The 26,342-nt window shown below is 39.4% G+C and overlaps 1 protein-coding gene and 1 pseudogene across 2 annotated transcripts; one reads left to right on the top strand and one right to left on the bottom strand.

Annotated features, from left to right (window-relative positions):
• Positions 1–145: 145 nt before the first annotated feature.
• Positions 146–15,363, bottom strand: LOC132148585 (transmembrane protein 114-like). 2 transcript variants are annotated; one of them, XM_059557283.1, is made up of 4 exons: positions 15,075–15,363; positions 14,902–14,979; positions 3,841–3,978; positions 146–577 (listed from the first exon to the last, which is right to left on the bottom strand). In XM_059557283.1, exons 1-4 carry the CDS (start codon positions 15,250–15,252, stop codon positions 345–347), a joined length of 627 nt encoding a protein of 208 aa, XP_059413266.1. In that variant the 5' UTR covers positions 15,253–15,363; the 3' UTR covers positions 146–344. The 2 variants fall into 2 exon arrangements, with proteins under 2 accessions (XP_059413266.1, XP_059413267.1); XM_059557284.1 differs by lacking the exon at positions 14,902–14,979.
• A 448-nt stretch (positions 15,364–15,811) lies between these two features.
• The window catches only part of LOC132148742 (methyltransferase-like protein 22), a 31,685-nt pseudogene continuing 21,154 nt past the window's right edge, over positions 15,812–26,342 (top strand).

Raw genomic sequence — 26,342 nt, 5'->3', positions numbered from 1 at the left:
TACTGACACAAATCAGACAAAATGAACATAAATAACATAATTAAAAGATAATAAGCAAATGTACTGTAAAAATTAGGTTGCAATGTTTTTTCTATACATCAGTGGTTCCCATACTTCTTTTAGCAGTTCAACCAGTCACTTGAAGACATTTTTACATGTATTTATTGTTATTATTGTTATATAACCTCAAAGACTGACCCTCGGCCTTGCGCAAATTGAACACTGAAATGTTCATAAACATTTTTCATTTTAAAATGTAAACACCAATTTAATTTTCAGTGTTTGTGTGGCATTTTCTGCGCCTTAACGTGATGTAATCCTCTCCTGTCCTGATTCAGAGCATGTCAGTATTCATGTTCTTCCTGATTGGTCAGCTGGCTCACTCTGGCTGAGGTAAGCAGGAACCCCACTGCAGTAAACAGTTCTCCAACAAAAGAAAAAGATGCTAGAATCAGAGACCAGCCAAAGTAAATCTCAATGTCCTCCAGGGTTTTGTGGCCAGAGATGTCCACAGCCTCCTTGAAGGCAGCTGCAGAGTATGCCATGTAGACACAAATTCCAGCCAATGAGAGCATAGCTGTAAGGAACAGAGCAGGAAGACAGATGTTTGTAAGACATTCTCCAGTGGTTTTATACTGGAGAAGACCGTAAATTCATACATTGTACGGATCCTGGACAGTAATCACACCTGATAAATGGTTACGTTTACAATTGTTTTATGTTGGAAAACATTCTCTTAACCCAGTTTATAGTTCACTGAGTTGAATACTATAAGTATGCCATTTATGGGTTTATCTCTCCCCCAGAAATATAAACAATTGAGCCTCCCAGGCACCATCTAAACAGCGGCCTGCTCAGGGATAGTTCATGGGACATGGGATAGTTCACTCAAAAATGATGCCATTGTTTCTGCAACCTTTTAGGTCATTACAAATCTGTATAAGTTTCTTTTGTTGAGCACAAAAGAAGATATTTCGAAGAATGTTGGTAACCAAACAGTTGATGATAGCCACTGACTTCAATAGTATATGGACAAAAATACAATGATGGCTACCATCGACTGTTTGGTTACCAACAATCTTCCTTTGTGTTCAACAGAAAAAAGAAATTCCTACAGGTTTGGAACAACTTGAGCATGAGTAGATGATGGAGAACTTCAACTTTAAGAAATTAGGAAAAGAAAATCAGATTTAGTGACAGAAGTGCAAGCCAAATTTCAAAGACTTGTCAAGATATACAGAGACAGACAACAGAGTAAAGCAAAGGCAAACTCTGACGGTGCTTTTACAAGACGGCAGAATTTAACAGAATGGGTTTCGATCGAGATGTCAAACTCGCAGAGTTCCTTCTCAACAGATAAAGCTAAACTTAAGTTTTTGACACAAACGTTAACTCTTTACTATCAAGCCCAGATGAAATAGTAAGGCTGTAAAAGTAAATGTCGTTTCAAAATGTGCTTTATTTTTGTAGTTATGCTTAGTGACACTAGTATTGCCAAATCAACATGCTTCACCTTTGAGGATGTGGTACTTATTTGTATTATTATAATATAATTACATTTAATATTTCCCAATGTATTTTGATATTGATTGATTTTTTTTGTCTGTTTGGTTTTATTTTGGTTACTAAACTCATATTTCATAGTTTTATGACTTTGCTATACTTCTAAAATGTAAAACAAAAAAAGGAGAAGCTGTGTCCAAATGTTTGACTGGCAGTGAAATGTCTCTTTGTCAATGGAAACACATATTTTGTGAATAAATCTCTACTATTTGTTCCGCCGTCTTTGCAGCAGTGACAGTAAAGTCTAATGCAACCCTCCACAATAAGGGTCTCTGTACTTAAAAGCAAGTCATTCATGATGCTGCTCTTTTTATTTTAAAAAGCCCATGACCTTTGAGAACCGCCTTCATCATCAGAGCCAATCATTTCTTGCTGATGAATAATCACCAAGAATTTCATTAAGTTATTGGCTGTGATCTGTAGTTTGGTGACATTTAAAGGAAACACTGCTTTGCAGTGATTGCATGTGTTCATATCAGTCTGATGAAGTTCAAAATCCATGTTGGGTTTAGTTGTTACCATGGCATCTGCAAAGCAACATACAATTTAATTTCTTTCTGTTCTAGGTACTGAGTGAATCTTAAAAAAGAGAAAGGCTTTTATCCTGAGAGGAATTTCATGTGAACCTATATTTTCTCACAAACGATGTGGGTAGATATTTCATTTTAAAACATGAACCAGTAACAGAGTAGCACCAGTTAAATGGGTCCGAATAAAAATCTATTCCATTGTCAATGCTCCCAAGTCCCCTAGCTTTTTAAAGTTATATAATAAAAAAGCGTTCTACAAACCGGCGCCAACATTTCAAACATACAAAGCTGAGTAGAATACAGTAAGCATTATTTGAAAGACTTTCACTTTTGTTCTAAAGCATAAACTGCACACACTTATCCCTCATATATGAGTTTTGAAGCCGGTTTATGTGTGTGGTTGCTAACAAGTTGGCTCACTAAATAAAGTCAATGACCACATGTGTTTGACAAATCAGAAAACCATTCAAATCTTTATTAGCTATAAATAAAGTAACTTGTAAGCAATTTCCTTTTTTGTTCAACCTTAATATTGACATCCTGACTAAAAAATTGTATTGCTCCAATGGTGATAACATTTCTTATTGCAGAATTATGGCATTGACATGATTTTTTTTTATTGCATTATCTACTGCATGATGTAGCCTATAGAATGTAGTTGTACAGTATGCCCCTAAGCGAAAAATAACCCTGTATGAGTTTTTGTCTCATATTTATATGACATGATATAGTTAAGCAATATCACACAAGCAAGCAGTATTATTTAGTGAAAAAATCCATATCAATAAAAAAAAAAGGAAAAAACATTAAAGGGATAGTTCACCCCAAACATTAATTTGTCATCATTTACTAACCCTCATGTAATTTAAAACTGTCATACATTCTGATAAAATTGTAATAGAAACTGTAATAAATTCTAATAAATGTAATAAATTATATGTTGATATTTATGTTGATATAAAAATGCATATTAATATTATGTCAAGGTTTCCCAAACTGGGGCTCATGAACTGCAGGGGAGTTGTGAGAATGAAATGCTAATAATTCAATAATAAAAATGTAAAATATAGAAAAATAAAAAATAATTTTTAAATAACACAAATCAAAATCAAACACTTACTAAAAATATATTTAATTTGTTTGCCTGCATGTCGTGTGACATCAGAGAACCGTGTTACTTAATTATTAACTTATTACCTAAAAATCTCAGAGGGAACTTGAAATAAATGTATTAGGTGAAAGAGATTTGGCTGACAAGTTTGGGAATCTCTGCATGATTAAATAACCCTCTGAGTGATCATTTAAATACAAATTCATGTGTTCATCAGTAGATGATGCAATGTTGAAATGCTGAGAAAAAACTTTTTAAATTAAAATGATTTTTGTAAATCCAGTGGTCAAATGCTATGTGGTTGATTGTGTAATTACAGCCACCTGACCAGTGACTGGTCTTTGTGTGAATATCCACTGAACTGGAAGACTTTCGAAGTGTAAATAAGCATTTTAGAAAGGAACATTTAAAACTTGGAGGAATTAGGGAGAATCAATATATTATGAATAATCATCATGTAATCAATAAAAAGTATCTCTGATTACAAGTGTTTTCAAATGTAATTTTTTTTGTTGTTGTTGCGAAGCTTATTTATTACTATCAAAACCGTCCAGAATTCCAGATGCTCTGTCAAGTATGACTTGGGCAGGATAAATATTCATGGCACACAGAGGTGAAAGCGGGGGTGATGCTCACCACCCAACAGGAGCAGCACTCCAGTCAGGAGGAGCAGCAGGTAGGCTCTTGCCAACATACTGATGAAGCCCAGCATTCCTCCAATAAACAGCACAATCACGCTGAGGGGCAGCAGGACGATGAACGTTCCTTGCATGTCTGGAAAGAGAAGAGTACTGGATCCGTCAGTGCCAGTCACAATCCCAGCCAAAGCATGCTGATTTTTTCACTAATGGGTCCAGTCTTTGTCACGCTAATTGAACACATTTGGAAATAAGCAACAAAAAAATCAGCAAAAAATTACTGTCTGACCATTGGTGCAATTATGGAAAATCTGTGTGTTTCTGAGCATAAAGTTGGAATTTACCCAATTAATTTAGACTTTTATGAAAACTTTTGTGGCATTGAAAATGTTTTGTTTGTTCATTCAGAATGGTAATCAGTACGGCTAATCAGCATCATTTCAAAGAGCTTAATGTAATGATTTTGTTCCCATTGTGTTGACCATGATGAAATATTGTAAGAAGTTGCCATTTATGCCAGAGTATGCATTTAGCAGCTGGCGCATTTTTGACAATTCTGATATTGGACTATAAAAAAAATGATTCACAATCATTCACAGGCCTTCTAATGACTTAATCCTACATTTCTTGAGCAGCCCATCCCCAGTAATTAGCCGATTGTTATAAAAGGAAACAGGTGATGCAGGTGAGTGAATGTGAAAAGCTAATTTGACTTTCTTTGTGTAGACTGGCAAGTCAAAGCTCAGCTCTTGAGACTTTGTGAACACAGTACTATACCCATTGACAGTTTCCAGGAATTAGCCTATAACTTGTAAGATTTACTTGAAAAAAAAAAATCCTTGGAACGATTTACACTAACACATTTTAAGTAAATTTTACTGCTCTAATATCAAGTACAGCTTACGTGCATTATCAAGTAAAATCTAATTAAATTAACATTCATTAAGAAATTAAATCTAATTGCACTTTAATTGCGTAAATATGAATTCTTTTTCATTTAGAAGTTTTGTTTATTCAAAGTAATTATGTAAAGTTTATTAATTATTTTATAATAATGTCTTGCATTTACTTTGCATTTATCAAAATATTGTTGTGTTGAGAACTTCTGGCCTATACCTTTATCACAAACCACACAACTAAAATAGAATTAAACTGCTTATTTTTAATACATAAAAGAAAGTGAATCAGTCACAAGTGTCTGGACACAAGTTTTTAAAAGTGCATTCAGTAAAAAAAAAAAAAAAAAAAAAAAAAAAAACCCAAAAGTGTTATGACTGACATTAATCAACAACACATGCATACCTCCAGTGGTATTATATTACACAGTGAATAATAGGTCAAAATAACAACAATAATGTTATATCATTCAAAGCATAGGTTTATACTTACATTTACTTTTCACATTCAGTCAATTAGCAGAAGCTTTTGTCTAAAGCGACTTTTGTCCAAAGGACACGAGGACCAATAAAAGCAATCAAAACCAACAAAGGAGCAATATGACAAGTCTTGCCTGAATATGATAAAGACCAATAACTCCTTCTATAATATGGTCATCAAGCATTCTAAACCTTTTTAACCAACAAATTACAGATTTTTTAAGAAAAGAAAAGATTTCACTGACAAGACTGGACTTGCATGAGAGGATTTATGCTTAAAGGAACACTCCACTATTTTTGAAAATAGGCACATTTTCCAACTCCCTAGAGCTAAAAAGTGATGTTTTACCATCTAGCGATAGCACTTTAGCTGTAGCTTAGCATAGATCATTGAATCCGATCTCGCTGAAAAATGACCAAAGCGTTTCTATATTTTTCCTATTTAAAACTCGACTCTTCTGTAGTTACATTGTTTACTAAGACTGACGGAAAATGCAAAGTAGCGATTTTCTAGGCCGATATGGCTAGGAACTATACTCTCATTCCAGTGTAATAATAAATAATGAAATGTTGATGTTTATACAGTGAAATGCAAAGAGAAAAAAGAAAATAATCACAAGGATAATAATCCAGTGATTGAAAAGAGCTCTAGCCATAGATATTCTTGTTAGAACATGTCCCGTTAAAATAGAAAACATTACGTTATTCTCATGAAACCGGAGGTCTCGCCCATAGTTCCACATTGAAGAATAGGTGGATACTATGCAGATTTATTTATATATAAATATCGAAATGAATTACTTCTACATTAACTCTGTATTTATGAGGCATGAAAATACTGATTATCTAGACTATAAATGGATTAACAAAATTATGTGAAAATTAAAAATATATTAATTTGTGTTGTAAACATAAGTCTTATAGGTTTGGAATGACATGAGGGCAATTAAATTATTTTTTGTGTGAAATTTTCCTTTAAGAGGGAAGACCAAGAATGATGATGCTCCAAATCAGACAACTACAAAGTTGGTTTGAGTTCTGCAATGAAAAACACGGACATCAATGGTTTTAATGAAATGAGCACGTAATCACACTGTTGTTGCATCAAAGTGTGAAGTAAACAGGCAGGAGACAACAGAAACATTTATTTTTCTAAAAAATAACTTACATAAATCTCAAAAGAATGATGCTCTCCTATGTCTCTGGCTTTCAACATCTACAAAAACAAAAAAAGAAACATTATTTTACTCTTAGTAAAAAAATAACTCACATCAATCTCAAAAGAATTAAGTTATGTTGTCTCTGGATTTCAATATCTACAAAAACAAACATTATTTTAGTCTTAGTAAAAATAAAAAAAAAGTTACCTTGATAGAATTCTGAAGTTTACTTGCCTTAAACCCGTTTTTCCCTCTCTTCAGAAGAAGCTGAGAACACTGCCTCCTCCTCACTCAGTCTGTGACTCCTCACACAAACGGTTCTGTGTCTTTAACTCTCGGCGCTGAAACACTGAAGACACGAGCTCAACAAGTCTGAAATATTACATGTAAAACATACTTTTAACAATTACTACTTCAACAGCCTCAAAATAATTATGCTAGCCTTTATTACACAATGCCGTTTCTTTTAGGAGACTAAAGTACATTCAGTTTAACTGCGAAAAATAAGATAACAAATTAACATGAGTGTAACAGTAACCATAACCTCAACCATACCTCAAAAAGTGCAGATATTGTAAAATATTATGTAAATATGACATAAGACACTCACGGACCTTATATTAAAAAGTACATCTTCCGTTCAGTAATGTTAAAGGAGGCCGTTAAGACCTCCGTGTCTGAGGCGAAAACCGCGTCCGCATATTTTTCTATGTAATGTTAAGCTCCTTTGTTTCTGCCTTTCATATAACCGGGTAAACAATAAACGCTAACTTTACATTTTGAATCTTTACTTACCATAATGTCTTTCAATCAATTCTCGCTTCTTTCACGCTGAGAAAATGACAGCTGCTCGCACTGGAGACGTACGTGCTCTCCTTCACGTCCGCGTTTCCAACCCAGCGCCGCTGGGTTATAATCGAGAACAATTTTCAACCCAAACTTGGGTTAAAACATCCCAAAGTCCTACCCAACGATCTCAACCCAGCATTTTGGTTGAAAAAACAACCCAGCGTTTTTTAGAGTGTACAGTAAGTGAGAGCTGTCATCCATGATCATGTCAAAGATTACACTGTCATATTATAATCAAACCAGCTATTATTTTCACAATATTTTCACAATTTGCCCATCCATAAGGTGTCTGTATTGGACGGGGGCATTTCAAGCCCCTTTCACTGTATTTCTGACATTACTCTGCACTCTTTTTGGAGCAGCCATAAACATAAACATTTTGAACTACCTTTAGGGGGGAATTTAGCTAAGTTTGTGCAGCGACTACTATCTAATCAAAGCAACATCCTGGCAACCCAGGCTTATTGAGTTGTTCAAAAGCAGAAACTAAATCCAATTTTGCCAGTTAAGAGGTCTTAAATCTTAGATAATCTTGGTTTTAAAACCTCATTACAGTCTCTTGTGGCAGGTAGGCCTATAGATAATGTTTAAGGTGTGGACAATGAGCATGTGAATTTTAAAATCTCATTAGACCTACACAAGTGCCTTGAATGTCTCAGACAAGAATATATTTGATAGTGTATGATGTATGGGATAGATAATAAGACTTTTCTTTATCTCAAATTCCTTTTGCCTTTCTCAATGGCTTTTTTACAATCATCAGTAGCCCCTCACTGCAGAACCCAAGATCAAGGGGGCGTGGTTGGATCCACATCTAAGGATGGAGTCTGGTAGCCCGTGAGGCATTCCATAATGGACGCAAACAATTATGTTGCTGAAGAAATGAAATGTAAACAAAGGGATTAGCCAGCACCCCCCATTATGGTGCGTCAGAGTGCGTCACCAGCTCTCAGGAGAGAGCGCCAAATTCAAATAAACTATCTTCCGCCTATTTTTCATTCATTCTTTTTTCCGGTGGATCGCCTCATTCTGTTTGTGACACTGTACGCTGCAAAACCATGCCTTGTTTTTACTACCAAGACGCAGTTTCCGACCGTGAGTTATTCCATAAAGGACGCAAACAATTATGTCGCTGAAGAAATGAAATGTAAACAAAGGAATTATGATCCATATTACAACGTTATTGCTTCGTTGGACTAAACGTGCTTCATGAGATGTCGTTCAGTGGACCCTTACCTTCCTAACTAAACCGGGATTTACAGCTGTGGATGTGTTTATGACTCATTATTACGACGGATCTGGTATATACAGCGTTTTCATTGCTTATTTTTTTTTATGTGTACTGCTTACACAAATGTAGCAAATACAGTCTTTATAAGCTTTCCATTGAAAAACAGCGATCTGTCGTCGATTCTTGAGGCTTAGATCTTTATAATGATACATAGTTTGTCAAGATTAAATTTTTCCTGTTTCATTTAATCTATTCATAATCACTGACACGTGCGAGTGGAGAGGCTTTGAGGACGAGGGCGTTCTGGTGCAGGTTAACTTAAAGGGTGGAGATGAGTGGTTTTAGGGATCAGGGGGTGGAGACTGGTAGGTTTAGGTATATGTAAGGTGGGAGGAATTGGATCAGGATCCAACCACGCCCCCTGGATCTTGTGTTCTGCAGTGAGGACCATCTCACAATCATCGATACTATAAATTACAATTACAATTCTACATGTATTGTTTCATCTTAAAACAAAAATAAATTATCACTGGTAATTATTTAGCAATAAAAAGACATGAAATTTGGAGTGATATTGTATATAGCCAACAGCCATTTTCAGATTATGAAAAGTAAAAAAAAAACAAAGGAAAATAATGTTCTGGAGTCTGCTGGCAGGTGGGCTCACAATATTATTAGAGAAACACAGGTAGCTGTGTTACTACCAAAGCTGTTTCTGTCCTCTGATTGAAGAGTGTTTCCATGACAATTTAAAGATAATAGGGCATTTTAAAGCCAGTGTGTTCAGTGTCTTATTTAGGAACTTAACATGAAGCCATTCAGGTGAAAATAGTCTTAAAACACCTTGTTCTGACAGTCTGAGAATTTAAATACATATTTTCAGATATTTCCAACAGCCAAAGCCAAAATTCCTTTTCTGAAGTTTGCAGCCTGTGTGCAGTTATCACAGATGTGTTAAAATTATTATTATTGTCATGCCAATGGACTCATTGAATTGTGTTTTCAATCCACATATGTTCCGTGTCTCTGTTAATTAGTTATTATATGCACATGTGTTTGCCCAATTATCATGTCTTTATAAGCCCTAGTCCTTTCAGTTTGTGTTTGTCGGTTTTTGAAAGTGAATTTGAAAGTGCCCCAGCAAAATTAGAAAGTACACTCCAGTGCCTGCTCCTCAAACGATGGAGGGAGGAGCCATGGAGGAGATAAGAGGAGCTTGGAGCAGGAGAACTCCCGTTGGCCAAAGCCATGATGTCGACAGGGCGAGGAGCCATGGAGGAGGAATGGCTGCCAACTCCAGGGGGCCGACCAACGGTGGCGGAGCAGATGGAGGAGGAGCCCAAGGTGGCGACGGACACTTTCCTTTCCCCCTGGCTCATTGGCTCTCCATCTCCGCCTCGGGCTCCTCCTCCACCTGTTCTGCCGCCATTGGTCGGCCCCCTGGAGTCAGCAGCCATTCCTCCTCCATGGCTCCTCCCTCTGTTGGCTCCACCGTGGGTCGACATCATGACTGTGGCCTGGGTCCAGCTGGACTCCTCCTGCTCCAAGCTCCTCCTATCTCCTCCCTCCATTGTCTCCTCCCTGGACTTTGTCTGCCGGCCCCCTCCCAGATATCCGTCCTCCTCCTGAGCCTCCTCCCTAGTTACCACACACTCCCCTCCCCATATTGTTCTTACGGTGCAAGGGTGCACCTTCCGGGAGGAGAAGTAATGACAGTAATGAGTAATGAGCCCCTGGACTCATTATACTGTGTTTTCCCTCCGTGTTCTGTGTCCTTGTAAATTAGTTATTCTATGTACCTGTGTTTACCCAATTATCCTGTCTTTATAAGCCCTAGTCCTTTCAGTTTGTGTTTGTCGGTTCTTGGATGTCTTCCATATGATCCGATTCCCATTTGGATTATTAAAGACTCTCATTTCATGAATTCCTCGTCCCCTCGTTCTTGGCTCCTTGACTCCTCTTGTAGTGTGACAATTATCTATACACCTTCATTTTTCTTGCTATATAGAATTTTCTGTTACTTGATACTTATTTTTGGAATGTTTAAGAGAAAACACAAATGCAAATTGGCTAGTGGATTTTGCATACCTGAGCCACTCCCTGTGCCTACAGGGGTAAATGGGTGACAGGTGCATCCACTCTTCAGGTTTTACACTGAGGTACCGAGAAAGACACTATTTAAAATGACAGAGATGACATCACTGAATTCAATGATGAACTGCCTTTAACTGTCATTTTGCATTATTGACACACTGGTTTCCTAATGAATGTTGTTCAGTTGCTTTGACGCAATGTATTTTGTTTAAAGCGCTATATAAATAAAGGTGACTTGACTTAACCCAGGGGGCAATACTACATATGGAATGGATCTCTAAAGCAGGTCCTACCTTAGAATGGAACAGCTGCCAGAAGTGACTGACAGAGCGGGAATTACACATATGGAATTACCCATAGGGAATCAAGCCATATGGGCACCTATCTAGCCCAGTATTGGGGCTAACTGGGATTCTGGGCATGCCAACACTAGTACTGGGCCTGGCGACAGACTGCTCCGCCAAGTCTGACCACCGAGGGTGCTGGAGGATGCTCAACCAGGGTACACCAACCAGGGAACTCTACTGGGAGAAAAAAACGCTCACATACCCATGTGAGGGCGAATAGTGCAGCAAGGGTGACACAGAGCCAGTTCTTCCTGCCAATTACCTGTTACCCAACAAACGGCAAGAAACCAGCTCTACACAAAGGTTAGAAGGTGTTAGGTGTCGCCCAGCCTGCAGCTTGACAGATGTCTGCCAGAGAGGCGCAATGCGCAAGCGCATAGGAGGAGGCAACACTCCATGTGGAGTTGAGCCCTCACCCCTAGGGGGCACGGTTCCCCCTGTGAATGGTATGCCAAGGTGATGGCATCCACTATCCAGTGGGCCAACCTCTGCTTGGAAACAGCCTTCCTTTCTGCTGACCCCAAAGCAGAACAAGAGCTGCTCAGAGCTTCTGACACTTTGTGTGTGGTCCATGTATATGCAAAGCACTCTTGTGGGACACAGCGATCTACCTCCTCCTGGGGCAATACTTAAAGGTTCACCACCTGGTCTGCCGCGTCCCATCCAGAAGCCACACATGGAGGTTCCAAAGATCTGGACGCGGGTGACATATGGTGCCCTGCCCCTGAGAGAGAAGCTCCCTCCTCGGGGGATGCACCAGGTAGGGGCTGTCATGAGCAGCATGAGCTCCGAAAACCAGGTCAGAGTGGGCCAGTAAGGTGCAACCAACAGAACCTGTTCCCTCTCCCCCGGCGCCCTCATGAAGACACAGGGGGACAGGGAGAGCCCGAAGGGGAGGACTTTGACCTGCTATGCCCGTCCCTCAAACTACAGAAATGGTCTGTGGTGAGGGAGGATAAAGACATGAAAGTATGCGTCCTTCAGGTCAATCACTGCAAACTAATCCTGGGCTTGAACGCATTTGATAATACGTTTCTGCGTCAACATCTTGAACGGGAGCTTGTGCAAGGCCCAATTCAAAACTTGCAGATTCAGGATAGGTCGAAGGCCACAGATTTTCTTGGGTACGATGAAGTAAGGGCTGTAAAACCCGCTCCTCATCTCGACCAGAGGAACCAGCTCGATTGCATCCCTCGCCAACAGGACAACAATCTCCTCACGCAAGACAGAGGCGTACCGGACTGCCACCAAAGTCTCAAGAACGCCACTGAATTTGGGAGGTCGTCGGACGAACTGAATCACGTAGCCAAGTCAAACCTTCCAAATGAGCCAACGGGACAAGTTGGGCAGCGCAAGGCATGCCCCCAAACTCCGTTGAACCGTGCCACCGCTAGCATGCAGGGCAGAGGCAGCTTGGCCTGCAACACTGTAAGCTTTGGCAGCAAGAGCAAAGTGCACCGCAACCACTCTCTCCACCTGGGCAATGTCCACGTACCCCCTGGCTGCCCCACCATCGAGGGTGATTAGTATGGAAGAGGGAGATCAGCGGCTTCTGGACATAAAAGGGGCCATCCACGACTTTGTTACCTCTTCATGCACCTCCGAGAAGAAAGGAACCAGAGCAGGACGCGGTCGTGAGCTGCGTTGCGCAGAGAAACCAATCATTCAGCCGCAAGTGCTCAGGGCTGGGTGGTGTAGTCACCTCCATCCTGATGTTCAATCGCAGCGATGCCATGCTCATACGCCCACAACAGACGCATGAGTCATCCATGAGCGCCGCTTCAGTGTGTTGGATGACACTGACACTGAAGACAACGTTGTGACCGTCAACCGAGGACAGGGAATGAGTGCATCCAGAAGTACACGGATGAAACGGCATCTTGAACAAGATGCGAATTGTCCGTGATTTGCTCTTTGAGGAAATATTGCTCTTTCAGCTGAAGCGCCCAAGGGAATAACTGCTGCAGGGACACTGCTGTACTGCGCTGTCACACTGACCAGGAACAGCTCTCCACAAACACAAAGATGAATGGCTTTGTAGTGAATATATATATCATTGACTACTTGGCTCCGAAGCAAAAATCTGATAAGGGGATGCACCTGTCGCCTATTTATACCCGTAGGCACAGGGAGTGGCTCAGGTATGCAAAATCAACTAGCCAATTTTTATTGGCATTTACTTTTAAACTCAGAGATGATTGACCTCCCAAGTAGGGCTGTGACGGTTGCCGTGACAACCGCATAACCGCGGTGGTCGGTTGCTACCGCGGTTGTCTACTGCCACCGGCGGTAGTGCACGTGACGTCACAAACTCTATAGCAAGCATAATACAAAGTTTTGTATATAAGTGTAATAACTGTAATAGTTGCAAATTCTAAATCTATGGTAATTAACAAATTACCTCAAACACAGAGTTTCCTTTAGATTGTAAAATACAGTTTATGCATTCAGCAAATTAATTTAGTGTTGGGCGATGGATCTTGTTGGGAAAGCAAATACCACATCGCCGATCTGGAGTCATCTGCATTCATGTCACCCATCAGTGTTTGCACAAGTTCTCGTGATCGCAAACGCTGGCTGGTCAGGTACGGTGAGGCTTTCTCCAAACTGGACAAATACAAACGAGACAGCGATACATGAAAGATGAACGATTCCTATTTCAAAGAGAGCGCGTGCAGATGAGGAGTTAATGAGCTCGCTTGGTGGCGGAAAAGTAAACCGGACGCAACACAACCGCGTTGCGACAGGTTTAGTGTCTATACAGGACATTTGAACCCTGTGTCAGTACCTCACAGACCGGACGGGGATTTATCATGTCGTGTTGTGCTGCATCCAGTATAGCATCACTGATTATGATGAGTATTTTCTCGCGCTTCGTCGCTCGCGTCCGTTAGACAGGGTGTATTTAACTTTCTTATTTAGTCTACTTTCTTGTTTAACTGCATTATTTCTTTGATATTTATTTTAGTGTTTTGCAGGCGGCATTTACTGACAGAAGTGCTCAAATATACACGAACTGACGAGTTAAATATGATGTGTTAGATGAGTGAGACAGTGCTGGGCTGATTTCATAGACATGTGCATACATATAAATATATCCTGTATATAATATATATAAAAAATATTACATGCAATGAGAGTTTAAGTCAGCTTTAATCACCTTTTTTTGGTAATTCCATGAATTAACTGACCACGACACTGCTTGCACATAGTTTATTTCGCAGTTTGATATGAAAGGATAGGCACAAAGGAAGCGCGCACCGGCGACTTTGAGCACAGGACCGTCCGCGCTTGCTTATCTGGCACCTGATAATAAAGTGACTGGAGCGCCTGTCTGAAACGTCTCCTGTATATATATATATTTATTTATTTATTTATTTATAATATTATTATTATAATATTATTATTATTTTTTTTTTTTTTTTTTTTTATCAACACCGCGCCACCGGCGGTTGTTGGTCCATGACTACCGCGGTGGTAAAAATCAGCCACCGTCACAGCCCTACTCCCAAGTGAGACCCCATATGTCGTTTGACATAACTCGTAATGACCGACAGATAGGGTACCTGAAAATTTGAGCATTTTTTTTCTTTAAAAAATTATTATTCAATATGCTTTCTGCTGTTTATAGTTTAGGCATGTTTTATTATCGTTTTAAAGAACGATTAGTGAATGAAATGAAATCTCAGATATTAAGTCATATACAGTATACTTTATCAAAACTTTGTAAATGAAGATTTAAAGAATTCATGAGCATATATAAAACTCTGAGCATATATACTGCAGCAGTATAAAGCCGGACCGAAGAGTTTTAACTAAATAAATCAAATACTTCCTTCAACAAGAGTTTACATCCCTTGGATAGCATATTTAATAAAACAATCAACATAAAAAATATATATTTTTAAGGATTTGGTTTTGTCTGCTGAATGAAGCTTATAACAAATACAAATTCAAGAGATATGAGGATGACACGAGGATGATATGATACACAGATCTTACTTAGTATCTGCCTTTGTGATTCTGATAAGTTTCTTCCTGCTCCAAAAGGATTCATAAAATGCCAGCACTTGTTATGAACTGTAAAAAGAGAATAACTTCATCCATCCACATGATATCCTCGAGCATTTAAATCACAAGCAAAATGTCAAACACAAACATGTAATGTGACTTACAGTTACAAGTCCTCCACAGTCCAGAATGTGAGCTCAGAGACTCAGATGAGCTGTTTTCTCTCTTAGAAGTGTCAATGATGTACCAAAAATCGGTTCCAATTGCCAGAACGAGACCCACAAAGCTGAGGACACCAAAGGTGGCCACAAAACTGGCCAAACCTGTGAAAGTGATTTTCATTATGTCTGAATGCGTCTTTCTGCGGTGTTTGAAGAGAAACTCCTCCTTCTATAGTGTTCTTCTTTCCCTCAGCGCTGCCCTTCTGGAAGCCCCTCACTGGATTCTTTGCTGTTTATCTATGAATAGCTAGTGTTGGCCGATTTTACCAAAAGAGGGCAGTATGGTCCTCTCTCTCCCTCTCTCTCTCTCTCTCTTCAATTCAGTATGTGCTTTATTGGCATGACAATTGTTACAATGTATTGCCAAAGCATAGTGTTTACACTATATACATACGCACACACACACACACACATATATATAAACACACACAAATAAAATAATAATAATAAATAGATAAATAAAAATAAAAAAATGTATGTATATATTATTAAAATAGGACAAATCAACATTGATATTATTCATATTATTCTATGAACTATTTAAAATTCAGTGGTGTGTGTGTGTGTGTGTGTGTGTGTGTGTGTGTGTGTGTGTGTGTGTGTGTGTGTGTGTGTGTGTGTGTGTGTGAAGGCGCATCACTTCTTTTTTTTACTCCTCCCTCTTTTTATGAAAGGCATCAATGTATCTTACTGCAAGTAAGATACAATCTTGTTTTTGTTTTTTCTTGTTGAACATTTTCAAGTCAGGGCAAAGTGTTTCAAATTTGGGATAAACTGTCTTTCTAATCTAATGTCTTGATAGTTAGGGCAAATGACTCTCTCTCTCTCTCTCTCTCGCTCGCTCTCTCTCATTCTCTCTGGTTGACTTTGAAGTGTGGCACATAAATGCAGGGGTTCGAGAGAATATTTGAATCTCAAAATTGAAAATGGAGTGCCAACCCACCGAACGAATATTAAAATAATCGAATATTCTGGTCCAGCCCTGGTAATGACTGCTGAAAATTTGGCTTTGCCATCACAGAAATAAATTTGAACATTGTGGCACATTTTGAACATTTCATGCATTTTGTGTTTAATTTGCATACTGAGTACAGTACATATTATAAGTATGTTAGTATGTTATTCTGATAGATAGTCTATTATCTATACACCTTTTTTTGTTGCTTGCTATATATATTTTTTTTCTGTTACTTGATACTTATTTTTTTCTGTTACTTAATAAACATGGCAATTCGTACTAATGTTATGGCTGGGGGGGGGGGTTATTTTATTTTATAACATTTCAAAGTCTTCTAAATTCATGGACATCAATGCTGTGTGGCCTATTGTGGTCCTTAAAACCCTGATGTTGTATTGGCTGTGATTCATTATCCTCACCAGAGCAGCTAGGCTCAGTTGAAGATGAAATTCTACCATACACGGCTTATCATTATTCTAAGAAAAACAAAGGGAGACAGATTTTGAATGCCTTAGATGAGGTGACCTTTACTACGCTAGACTGGAGCTGACACTTTGAAACTGAGCCTTACGGTTCTGCTCTTGAATAATAAAATGCATACTGTTCCAAATCCATCAGGCCAAAATCACAGTTTTAAACTTTTGATTAAAAGTTATATGCCTATGCTTTCTCAATCTAACTTTTAAACATAGTCCATTACTAATTAAAATCATCCAGACTGATTTGTATGCTTCACTCTCTCCGTTTTGAACACATTGATCCAAGCCCTGTAGACTCCATTTCTAGTATTTTTATACATCTTTTATCTGTCACTGCTTTTCTCATCATATCCCATTCAAATCTCTGATGTCTCAGTTATTTGTACGATTAGAGTATATTTTAAATGCAGTATTCTTTGATTAAGTGTTGTACAACTGCAAGGTTGTAAACTCAAAAATGAGTTGCTAGTCAGTTGTGCCTTTAACAGCCTGGAATAATAATGCTAAATGCAGATAATAAAATACAATATAATATACTCATGGATACACTACCTTTCAAAACTCTGGAATCAGTGAGATATTTTTAAAATACCAGCAACAGTTTACCATCCAAATGGGTTTATCAATAATCTCATCGAGTTCAGCCAGGAATCTTGGGGTGATCATTGATTATCAGCTGACCTTTAAAGATCACATTGCAAAAACAGCACGATCATGCAGGTTTGTACTACACAACAACATCAGGAAAATCAGACCCTTCCTAACAGAGCATGCAACACAGTTTCTCACCCAGGTCTTTGTCATTTCTAGGCTGGACTATTGAAATGCTCTTCTGGCTGGACTTCCAACATGTGCAATCAGACATCTGCAAGTGATTCAATTTTGCTTGACAATTTTCATTGGTTGTGCATCTTTTTCTTCCACACTTTTTCCTTCCACTCAACTTTTTGTTAACATGCTTGGATACAGCACTCTGTGAACAGCCAGCTTCTTTAGCAATGAATGTTTGTGGCTTACCCTCCTTGTGAAGGGATTGTGATTGTCTTCTGGACAACTGTCAGATCAGCCGATTGGCATGTCACCATATTCTAGTTTATTGAGAGTGAATTGAGAGTGAATTGATGGGTTTTTGTTAAATGTGAGCCAAAATCATCACAATTAAAAGAACCAAAGACTACTTCTGTTTGTGTGCATTGAATTTATTTAATACACAAGTTTCACAATTTAAGTTGAATTGCTGAAATAAATTAACTTTTCATGACATTCTAATTTATTGAGATGCACCTGTAAATGTAAAATAAATTAATACTTTTATTCAGCAAGGATACATTAAACTGATCAAAATAGTTAGTAAACACATTCATGATGCTACAAAATATTTATATTTTAAATAAATGCTTACAGTTTCAAAATCACCACAAAAATACTATTCATCACAACTGCTTTCAACTTGAATATTAATAGGAAATGTTTATTGAGCACAAAGAAATATTACATCAGCACATTAGAATAATTTCTGAATGATCATGTGACACTGAATTCGAAAAAGTCTTACTGACCCAAAACAGTAGAAATATATATACAAAATAAACATTTTTTTTCTTTCTAAGGGCCAAAAAGAATGTGAATTGCAAGAAATCTTGGCTGACATTATTAATGGACCACAGAAAGAAAAAAAAATAAAACATGTTTAAAAAGTCTAATTTTTTTCAGTTGTTAAAAATTTACATTAGACTCTTAAAGCAGAAAAAAAGTTTAATCAATACCTTTTGTGTTTTTTATCACTAATACTACAAAAACAAATCCATCTAAATGATGTAAAGACCAATACAGAAATAACATATCTGCTCATTTCTAAAGAGCCTCTCTCATTCTGTCTGTCACAGTCAGAGTTTATTACTTCATCATAGCTGACTCAGCATCTTTGTGTCTGCTGCAGCTGAGGCTGGTGTGACCATTCAAAGACAGTTATATCAGTTAGTTCACACCTTTGTATATTATCTGAAAATGGATTTGCATCTGTATGTCCTGTCTTCACTTCAAAGTTCATAATCCTGCGGGATTGTGATTGTGAAAAGTCTTGAGCAGTGAGTTGCCTGTCTGTGAGAGCACTGAAGCATCGAATGTTCCTTGGGATGAAGATGGGGAACTGGATGTGGTGAGGTGGCCCAGATACACCAGCTGTAACAGGAATGCAGTACTGTATGTCCCATTATCCTCAGTCAATCCACAGTGACACTGACCGACGAGGAGAAGATTCTGATGAGGAGAATGGTTCCCGTGACATCATTAAGATTGGTGAGGGTTGCATTGTATGGGATTTAATGGATTTGTTCTGTCACATTGTATGATTTTAAACACCTAGCATCTTTATAAACATGTTTTAAACAAAACATACTATGGCAACACCTCTGGAGGACGTAAGGAAAAAGGTGAGGACAGTGACGAATGGTTATGCCATACATTTTCTCTGCTACATTGTTCAAAGTTGTGTCGTTTGTCATTGCAGATCTGGCGTGGTGCTTTCCTATTGGCCAATTTCATCCTGGCAAAAGTAAGCATGTATAAAGGTGCCACGGACCTTGAGCTTGGAGCTGGAACAGGACTGACCAGTATTGTCATGTCAGTACTGGCCAAAACGGTGTACTGCACCATGATGTGATTGAGTTGATTAAGTAATTTAAAGTAAAATGTGCGATTGAAACATTTTAAAGCAAGCATAAAAGAGAATAATGTATCAGGGATTGTCCATCATGATGATCCCCTTGCTGATATACATTTTCTCATATAAAATCTGAAGGATCATGTGACACTGAAGACTGCTGAAAATTCAGCTTTGCCATCACGTTTTGAAATATATTCAATATATTCACAATTAATGAATTAATTAATTAAATTTATTTATTTATGCATTTAGCAGACGCTTTTATCCAAAGCAACTTACAGTGCATTCAGGTTATCAACTTTTACCTATCAAAACATACAGCTTTTTACTGTATGTTTCTGTAATACAGCCAGGTTTCTTTGCAAAGAAGTTCCTTTATTAGAGTGGTATGACTGGATTGATGTTCTCAGACCAGTGCAAGCAGATAGAGCCATCATTTTTAAAGAGAGAGAGAAGAGCTTGGAGAGACAATAAAAAATACATTATCTTCACAGTGTCTCTTTGTAATGGTCAGAGGCCACAGAAAAAAAAAAAAAAAAAAAAAAAAACAGGCTTGCAGATTTTACACCCAGACGTTATTCGCAAGATACTTTTGTTGTGTGCAGTATTATTGTATTTATTCATGAATTGATGTTTGTGTATGTGTCAGTGGATGTTAGCAGGATACGGACAAAAGCTCTTTCTGGAGTGTTTGAGTGAGAGGAACATTGATTTATAACTTCAGTATCGAGTAGACTGGAGAGGCCAGTGGTTTGATTGCCTTATGCGGATGGTCTCACAGTATTCATTAACACACTGTGAGATTTGTGCTGGACCTTTTCTAAGTCTCTCTTATTCTAAGTAACTCTTATTATTTCACTCTGCCCTTGTACAGATAATTACAACAGATTATTGTGGCTTGGTAAAGAACTAGCAGGAGCTTTAAAGGCACAACTAGATTATGATTAAGAACTAATTTGATAAATATTTATAAGTTTCAGAAAGAAATATTAATGCAAATCAAGCATGAACTGGATTAAAAGGCTTCATAGTCCACAAACACATTGGGCACTAAGGATGCGCCAATATAAAAATTCTACCCGATACCAATTAGATTATAATTATTTTTTTGTCATGGCCAATAACCAATTAATGACCAATATCAAAATGTCATATTTTGTCTAACTAAAAATACAACACTGAAAACTGAAATATTGTATGTGAATCCTATTTGAATGAGCAAAATAACATTACAAATGTACAATATGAAAAATGTTAAAGATAAAGAGATCTATCTGTTTTCAATTTTTATTTTACATTAATTAAATAAGACATTAAAGTCTATGTTTTATATTTTTTTTATATTATTTATATTATTTTCATTTTAATTTAAAAGAAAGAAAATGTAAACATTTTAAATAAAATTTACTGTAAGTGACGTTAGATGGCCCACGTAAATCTACATTAGCATGCACAATTAAGTATCCAGTACAGGTTAGGTCAGATTGTTCATGTGATTGTTCATGTGAACTCATTCATGCGTGTGAATTAGTCTCAGTACATTTCGCAGTAAATTTTGCTTTGAAATTGGTTTCAGAAGATAAAGAGCTTGTTTTGGATGGATGAACTTTTGTTTTTTTTTGTTTTGTTTTTTACTCACTAAATGAAAACATATTTGTGTTTTGCAGATGTTGGTGAAGACCTTCAGAGTAGCCTATGTGTCAGAGAAAGGGGACAAGCAGCACACTGAACCCCTAGTTAAACATTAACATCACATCAGGATGTTAAGCAGCACAATTAATCGAACACGATTTCGCGATTGTTATTCACATTTAGTCAGTAAAGCCGGTTAGCAGTACATGTGTACAGTACTGTGTTAAAAAGCCATGAATTTCATAGATGTTTTAAACTTAAATTTAAATAGATGAAATTTCCATTGAAATACATTAATAATAAATAAGTAAAATTATTGTATTCATATATGAAAATATTTAATATACAGGAACATCGTTAAAAGAGGCAATAAATACTAATACAGCTAACTGTAACTTTAAATATATATATATATATATATATTGTGTGTGTGTGTGTTTAAACCTGCTGTGCACAAGTGACACTGGGCAACATACACTGCAAAGTTTGTCATTTAAATTGATTTGATGCTGAGCAGCCTCTAAGAGCTCATTTATTCACTTAATGTTCTCTGACTTAAAATATAAACAAGTCTAAATGGCAGCATCATCATATGTCGAAAAGATAAAGTCTCTCAAGTAAATCATGAGCTCGCTGATGTAATCCAAGAAGTCTGGCATTTTATTCAAACCATCACTCATGGTAGGTAGTTTCCGTAAATACTTTAAGTCCCTTTTTATTGCCTTTCCTTCATCTTTTGATTTCCCTTCTATACATCCAACAGAGAGCGAAATAAAGGTGCGGCATAAGAATTCAAGGAGAATCAGGTGTGAGATGCTAATTGGTGTGGTTTAGAGCCAGACCGTAACATGTCCAGTTATACCTATCAGAGCTGCGCTGCTCACCTCCTGTTGAATCCATTTGTAAGTGGGAAGTAGTGTCTATCTGAGGGCAGTTGAAAAATATAACACACAGGGCTTCCTAACACTCATAATACCAGTGATGCTGACTTGTGCGCTAGGACTTGTGAAAGTCAATGTGTGGTTGTCATCTCATTTCCCCTAATATTTCAACTCTCCCTAGATGCTGATTTGGAGTTCTGCTGGACTGACGCAGAAATAGTGGACTTTCATGATAATACCACATTTGTGATCGCGGCAGACCCATAATTATACAATTAATTCATTGCCTAAACAACTGCCACAGACTGGAGAGACTATTAACATAATGAATGAATAGATGAAAGTGCTCTCATTGAGCATGATGAAAGCTTGAATTATATGAATTAGTTATTTGTTTAGGATGTTTTTGTACTTCCCTTCCCAGTGTGTTATGATGACAATCTTACGGACGCTCTGTTCAGAACATTATACAGAGCAACCTGCCGCACCCCAGCACAACCTACATCTCCATAGAAAAGAGGTAAGAACGGCCTATTACTAGCCCCACCAAGACATTCATATCACTTATCATCTTATTTGCTTGCATTCATCATTGTAACTGTCAGCAATAATACATAAAATTAATAAAGGAATATATTAAATTACACAAATAATAAGTAAGTTTGTATTTATTAGGAGGAACATCAAATGCAATCAAATAGTAGCTATTATATATTTTGCTTGAAAGAATATTTAATAAATTAAATAAATACAATAATTAGTACATATATAATAAAATAAAACATTTAGTGTTCCTGTGGCTCAGTGGTAGAGCATTGCGTTAGTGGCACAAAAGGTTGTGGGTTCAATTCCCAGGGAACACACATACTGGTAAAAAATTTAATAAAAATGTATAGCCTGAATGTGCTGTAAGTCGCTTTGGATAAAAGTGTCTGCTAAATGCATAAATGTAATTAGTATACAATGGGAAAAACATGTTTTTCTTAAATACATTCAAATATATTCAAATAAAATAATTACTAAATAAATACAAAAAAATATATAAATGCTTAAATATATAAAGCCATTAGTAGTATACATTAGGAAACTCATGTGCTTTAATATAATGACATTTTTAGCTATTATACATGGTTATTCTCAATTTTGTCCATAGTCTAAGAATTATGTTTTTGGGGCTAACAGACCCATGCTAACCAACAAAAACCTTGACCTTTTGTTCCAGTGTGATGGTTTCTATATTTCCGCAGATTAAACTTCACTCTGAGACACATGGACGTGTCCTGTGAAGCTTATGACCACTGACTAGACCAGTTAATGACAGATGGAAAGATGAATATCACGGTAGAGCCTGTGAAGAGCTCCTTTCCTCAGTTCTTTCAGTATGAAAAGGTGGAACAGCTGGTGAGGAGCACTTCAATTGTTTCTTTGAATATGTATCATAAACAATAACAGTGTGGCAGGTGATATCTAGGGAGTAAAGTCATGAATAGCTTATAATAGGTTAATAGGTTATGTATAAAGATCAGCAGTAGGAACGAGAACAGTAGGTGCGTTTGTTTCTGTCTGGCGAAAATAGACACTTTTACCGTTTGTTTGTGAGAGGTTCCCATGTGGATTTTCTTGGATCTTGGAGATAGCTCTACGGAACCCATATGTTGCTCTTTTTGTATTTGAGTTTCAGCTTATTTTTTTGGTTTGAATCTTTGGTTTTGAGCTTATCGTCTAGTCCACCCAGGTACTTAAATTGGTAATTGGGCCAAAAAAAATGGGAACGGCCCTTTTGGCAGACTAGTTCTCTTACGAGAGTTCTCTCGTACTGCGTCTTAGCTAAGACGCTACGGGAAAAGTCTCTTTTCACGAAATACTGAAGCAAAAAATTATCCTTAATTTTGAATTTTTGTAAAGCGCATTTGCAGCAGCACACAGTCATAGGCGAGACGGCTCGCTCGCTCATTGATGCTCTGCGGCAACTGCACAGCCTATCAAGCGCAGGCTGATGCAACATCAGACCAATAAGGGCGCTCCGCGCCCTTCATGCCACTTCCCGCCGAAACGGGTGTGGCCCAACCCTATAAAAGGAGCTCGAAAAGGCTGACTCACCTGATTTTTCATCTCTTCAGCGAAGCTCACGCATCGTTGGATCACGAAGGAAGCAAACGCCGTCTGATAAGCATCTCAACGGGACGAGCCACTTCTGAAGCTGCTGGCCTTCGCCGCCTTCCACTGCCGTTCCTGCTGCGCTCTCCGGCGCCTATATCCTTTTATATCCTTGTGTGTGTTCGCCCTGCGACACACACTCGTAAAAGAGCTTGTGTCTTTTTTAAGATGCCTTCCTGCGGCTCGTCAGAGCTCCACTCAGCGAGGGAGACCGGTACGTCATCTGTGTCTCCTGCCTGGGTGAGGATCATGCAGCGCTCGCGCTCGCTGACGGCGGATGCCCTCACTGCGAGCTGTTGCCAATGGTGACTCTGAGGACTCGCCTGGCATTCTTCTCCGAGCCTGCATCCTCCGCTGCGCCGTAAAAAGTGCCGCTCCCAGCGTTTACCTGAACCGCCTCCAGCTCAACCGAGCTCGCCGGTTCGCCCTGCTTCACCGGCCTTCCCTGCATCGCTTCCCGATGGGCAGCGCCCCCTGTCTACCGCCGCGTCGTCCGAGGAAGTCGATCTCAGGGCCGCGTCGGGGGAAGAGGACACGTGCTCTTTGCTAGCTTCGGGCAGTGAGGGCTGGGCGAGCTCCGGGGATCTCGCGCCTTCTGCTCAGAAGCCCAGCAAACGAGCTGACATCGAGAAGGAGCCGAGGCGAGTGCTCACGCTGGCCGCGACGAGTCTCGGCCTCGAGTGGGTTGCACCAGCGCCCCCCCTCTCGTTCCCGGCTGGATGGTAGTTTCCTTTCGGATGAGCATACTTCTCAAAGCCCGCCTCATTTCTTCCTGAGCTTCACGAAGAGGTGGCAAAGGCTTGGAACGCTCCATATTCAGCGCAAACTCGTTCGTCTGTCTCACTAGCATTCTCCGCACTGGATGATGATAAAAACAGGAACTACCAGTCACTTCCGCCGTTGGAACAGGCGATAGAGACGCACCTTTGCCCGCCCTCTGCTGGACGGCGGACGAAAGCGGTGTAGCCATCTAAAGCCTGCCGCATGACGTCATCTCTGCTCACGCGAATCTTTTCTGCTGCTGAGCAGGCTGCGTCTGCACTACACACGATGGCTGCAGATATTCCAGGGTGATCTCCTCTGTAAACTGGACGAGATGGGACCTGAGGCTATCTGTCTCGCGGATTTTAGGAGTGCTTCGCTACTAAATCCGCTGCACAAGCCATGGGACGAGTTATGGCTTCCGCTACGGTAGCTGAGAGGCATCTAGGGCTGACGCTCTCAGACATGGCAAGCGCTCCGGTTCTGCGAGGAAGCCGGAAGCCCCGAAGCCATCCTAGGAAAGCGCCGGTGTACGAGTCGCCGCGGCCGAACTCTCACCCAAGCGCGCCGTTGTTTCAGTTCCAGGGATTGTGACTGTTTCAGCGACTTTTGAAATGCGCAAGCCTGTACGGTTGCCCGCTTGCCTGCACACAAAAACCGTTATCATGGCTACCCAGATATTTCCCGAAAAAGGTGTAATTTCTGGTGTCCCGGCCACGGCCGATGGTGCTATAAATGTAGTGACGATGCCCACGGCTCAGTGCCCATCTCCACATATAAGCACAGCCCTTCACACAGGGCTCGCGCCCATAAAAGCGACTCAAGTCGATCGCACGCACTGCATAGTAAACGTGCCCACTCCTCAGTGCCCACAAACACTATGTCACACGCGTCATGTGGTTTCTGTAAAAACGAAACCCATGCACGTTCGTTCTGCCCAGGCAGACAGCGAGTCTAAAGCAGTAAATGTGCACGCTTACAGCCCACAATTACTCACAGACAGCACGAGTCCCACGGGACCCGCTCAGCCCTCCCTCACTCGGTTAAGCACCATGGGGGGGTCAAGGACGAGCGATCTGCCCGCTGTGATCAGCGGGCTCCCCGCCTCATATGTCACATGTTTAGCGCCCATGTTAGAGCGCATCGAAGTGCTGCCGTTGCCCAGCAACAGAGCACGCTTCGCATCCAACCCCTAGCCGTTCATGCAGATGCATGGTCAGCGCTTCCAGGGGTTCCGGATTGGGCGCTAGACATTATAAAGAGAGGCTACTCACTACAGTTTTTTCGACGCCCTCTGCACTTTTTAGTGCGCGTCGAAACTGCGGTCAAAACAGAAGTAGCACACATACTTCGGGCCGAAATATCAAAACTGTTGAGCAAAGGGGCTGTAGAGCCTGTGTCTCAAGCTCAAAGCGAGGGGGGGGCTGTACAGCAGATACTTTCTAGTGCCCAAGAAAGACGGGGGTCTCAGGCCCATACTGGATCTAAGACAGCTGAGCAAGGCATTGGTGAAACACAGTTTCAGAATGCTTACGACCAGGAAACTCCTCGCGCATATTCGCAGAGGAGACTGGTTCATGTCAATAGATCTGAAGGACGCGTATTTTCAAATACAGATAGCGTCAAGTCACAGGCAATATTTGAGATTCGCCTTCGAGGGCCAGGCATACCAGTTTA

Source organism: Carassius carassius, chromosome 9, assembly GCF_963082965.1.
Source record: "Carassius carassius chromosome 9, fCarCar2.1, whole genome shotgun sequence".
NCBI classification, from domain to species: Eukaryota; Metazoa; Chordata; class Actinopteri; order Cypriniformes; family Cyprinidae; genus Carassius; species Carassius carassius.
The sequence above is the reverse complement of the archived record's forward strand: the minus strand, read 5'-3'. Positions and strand labels throughout refer to the sequence as shown.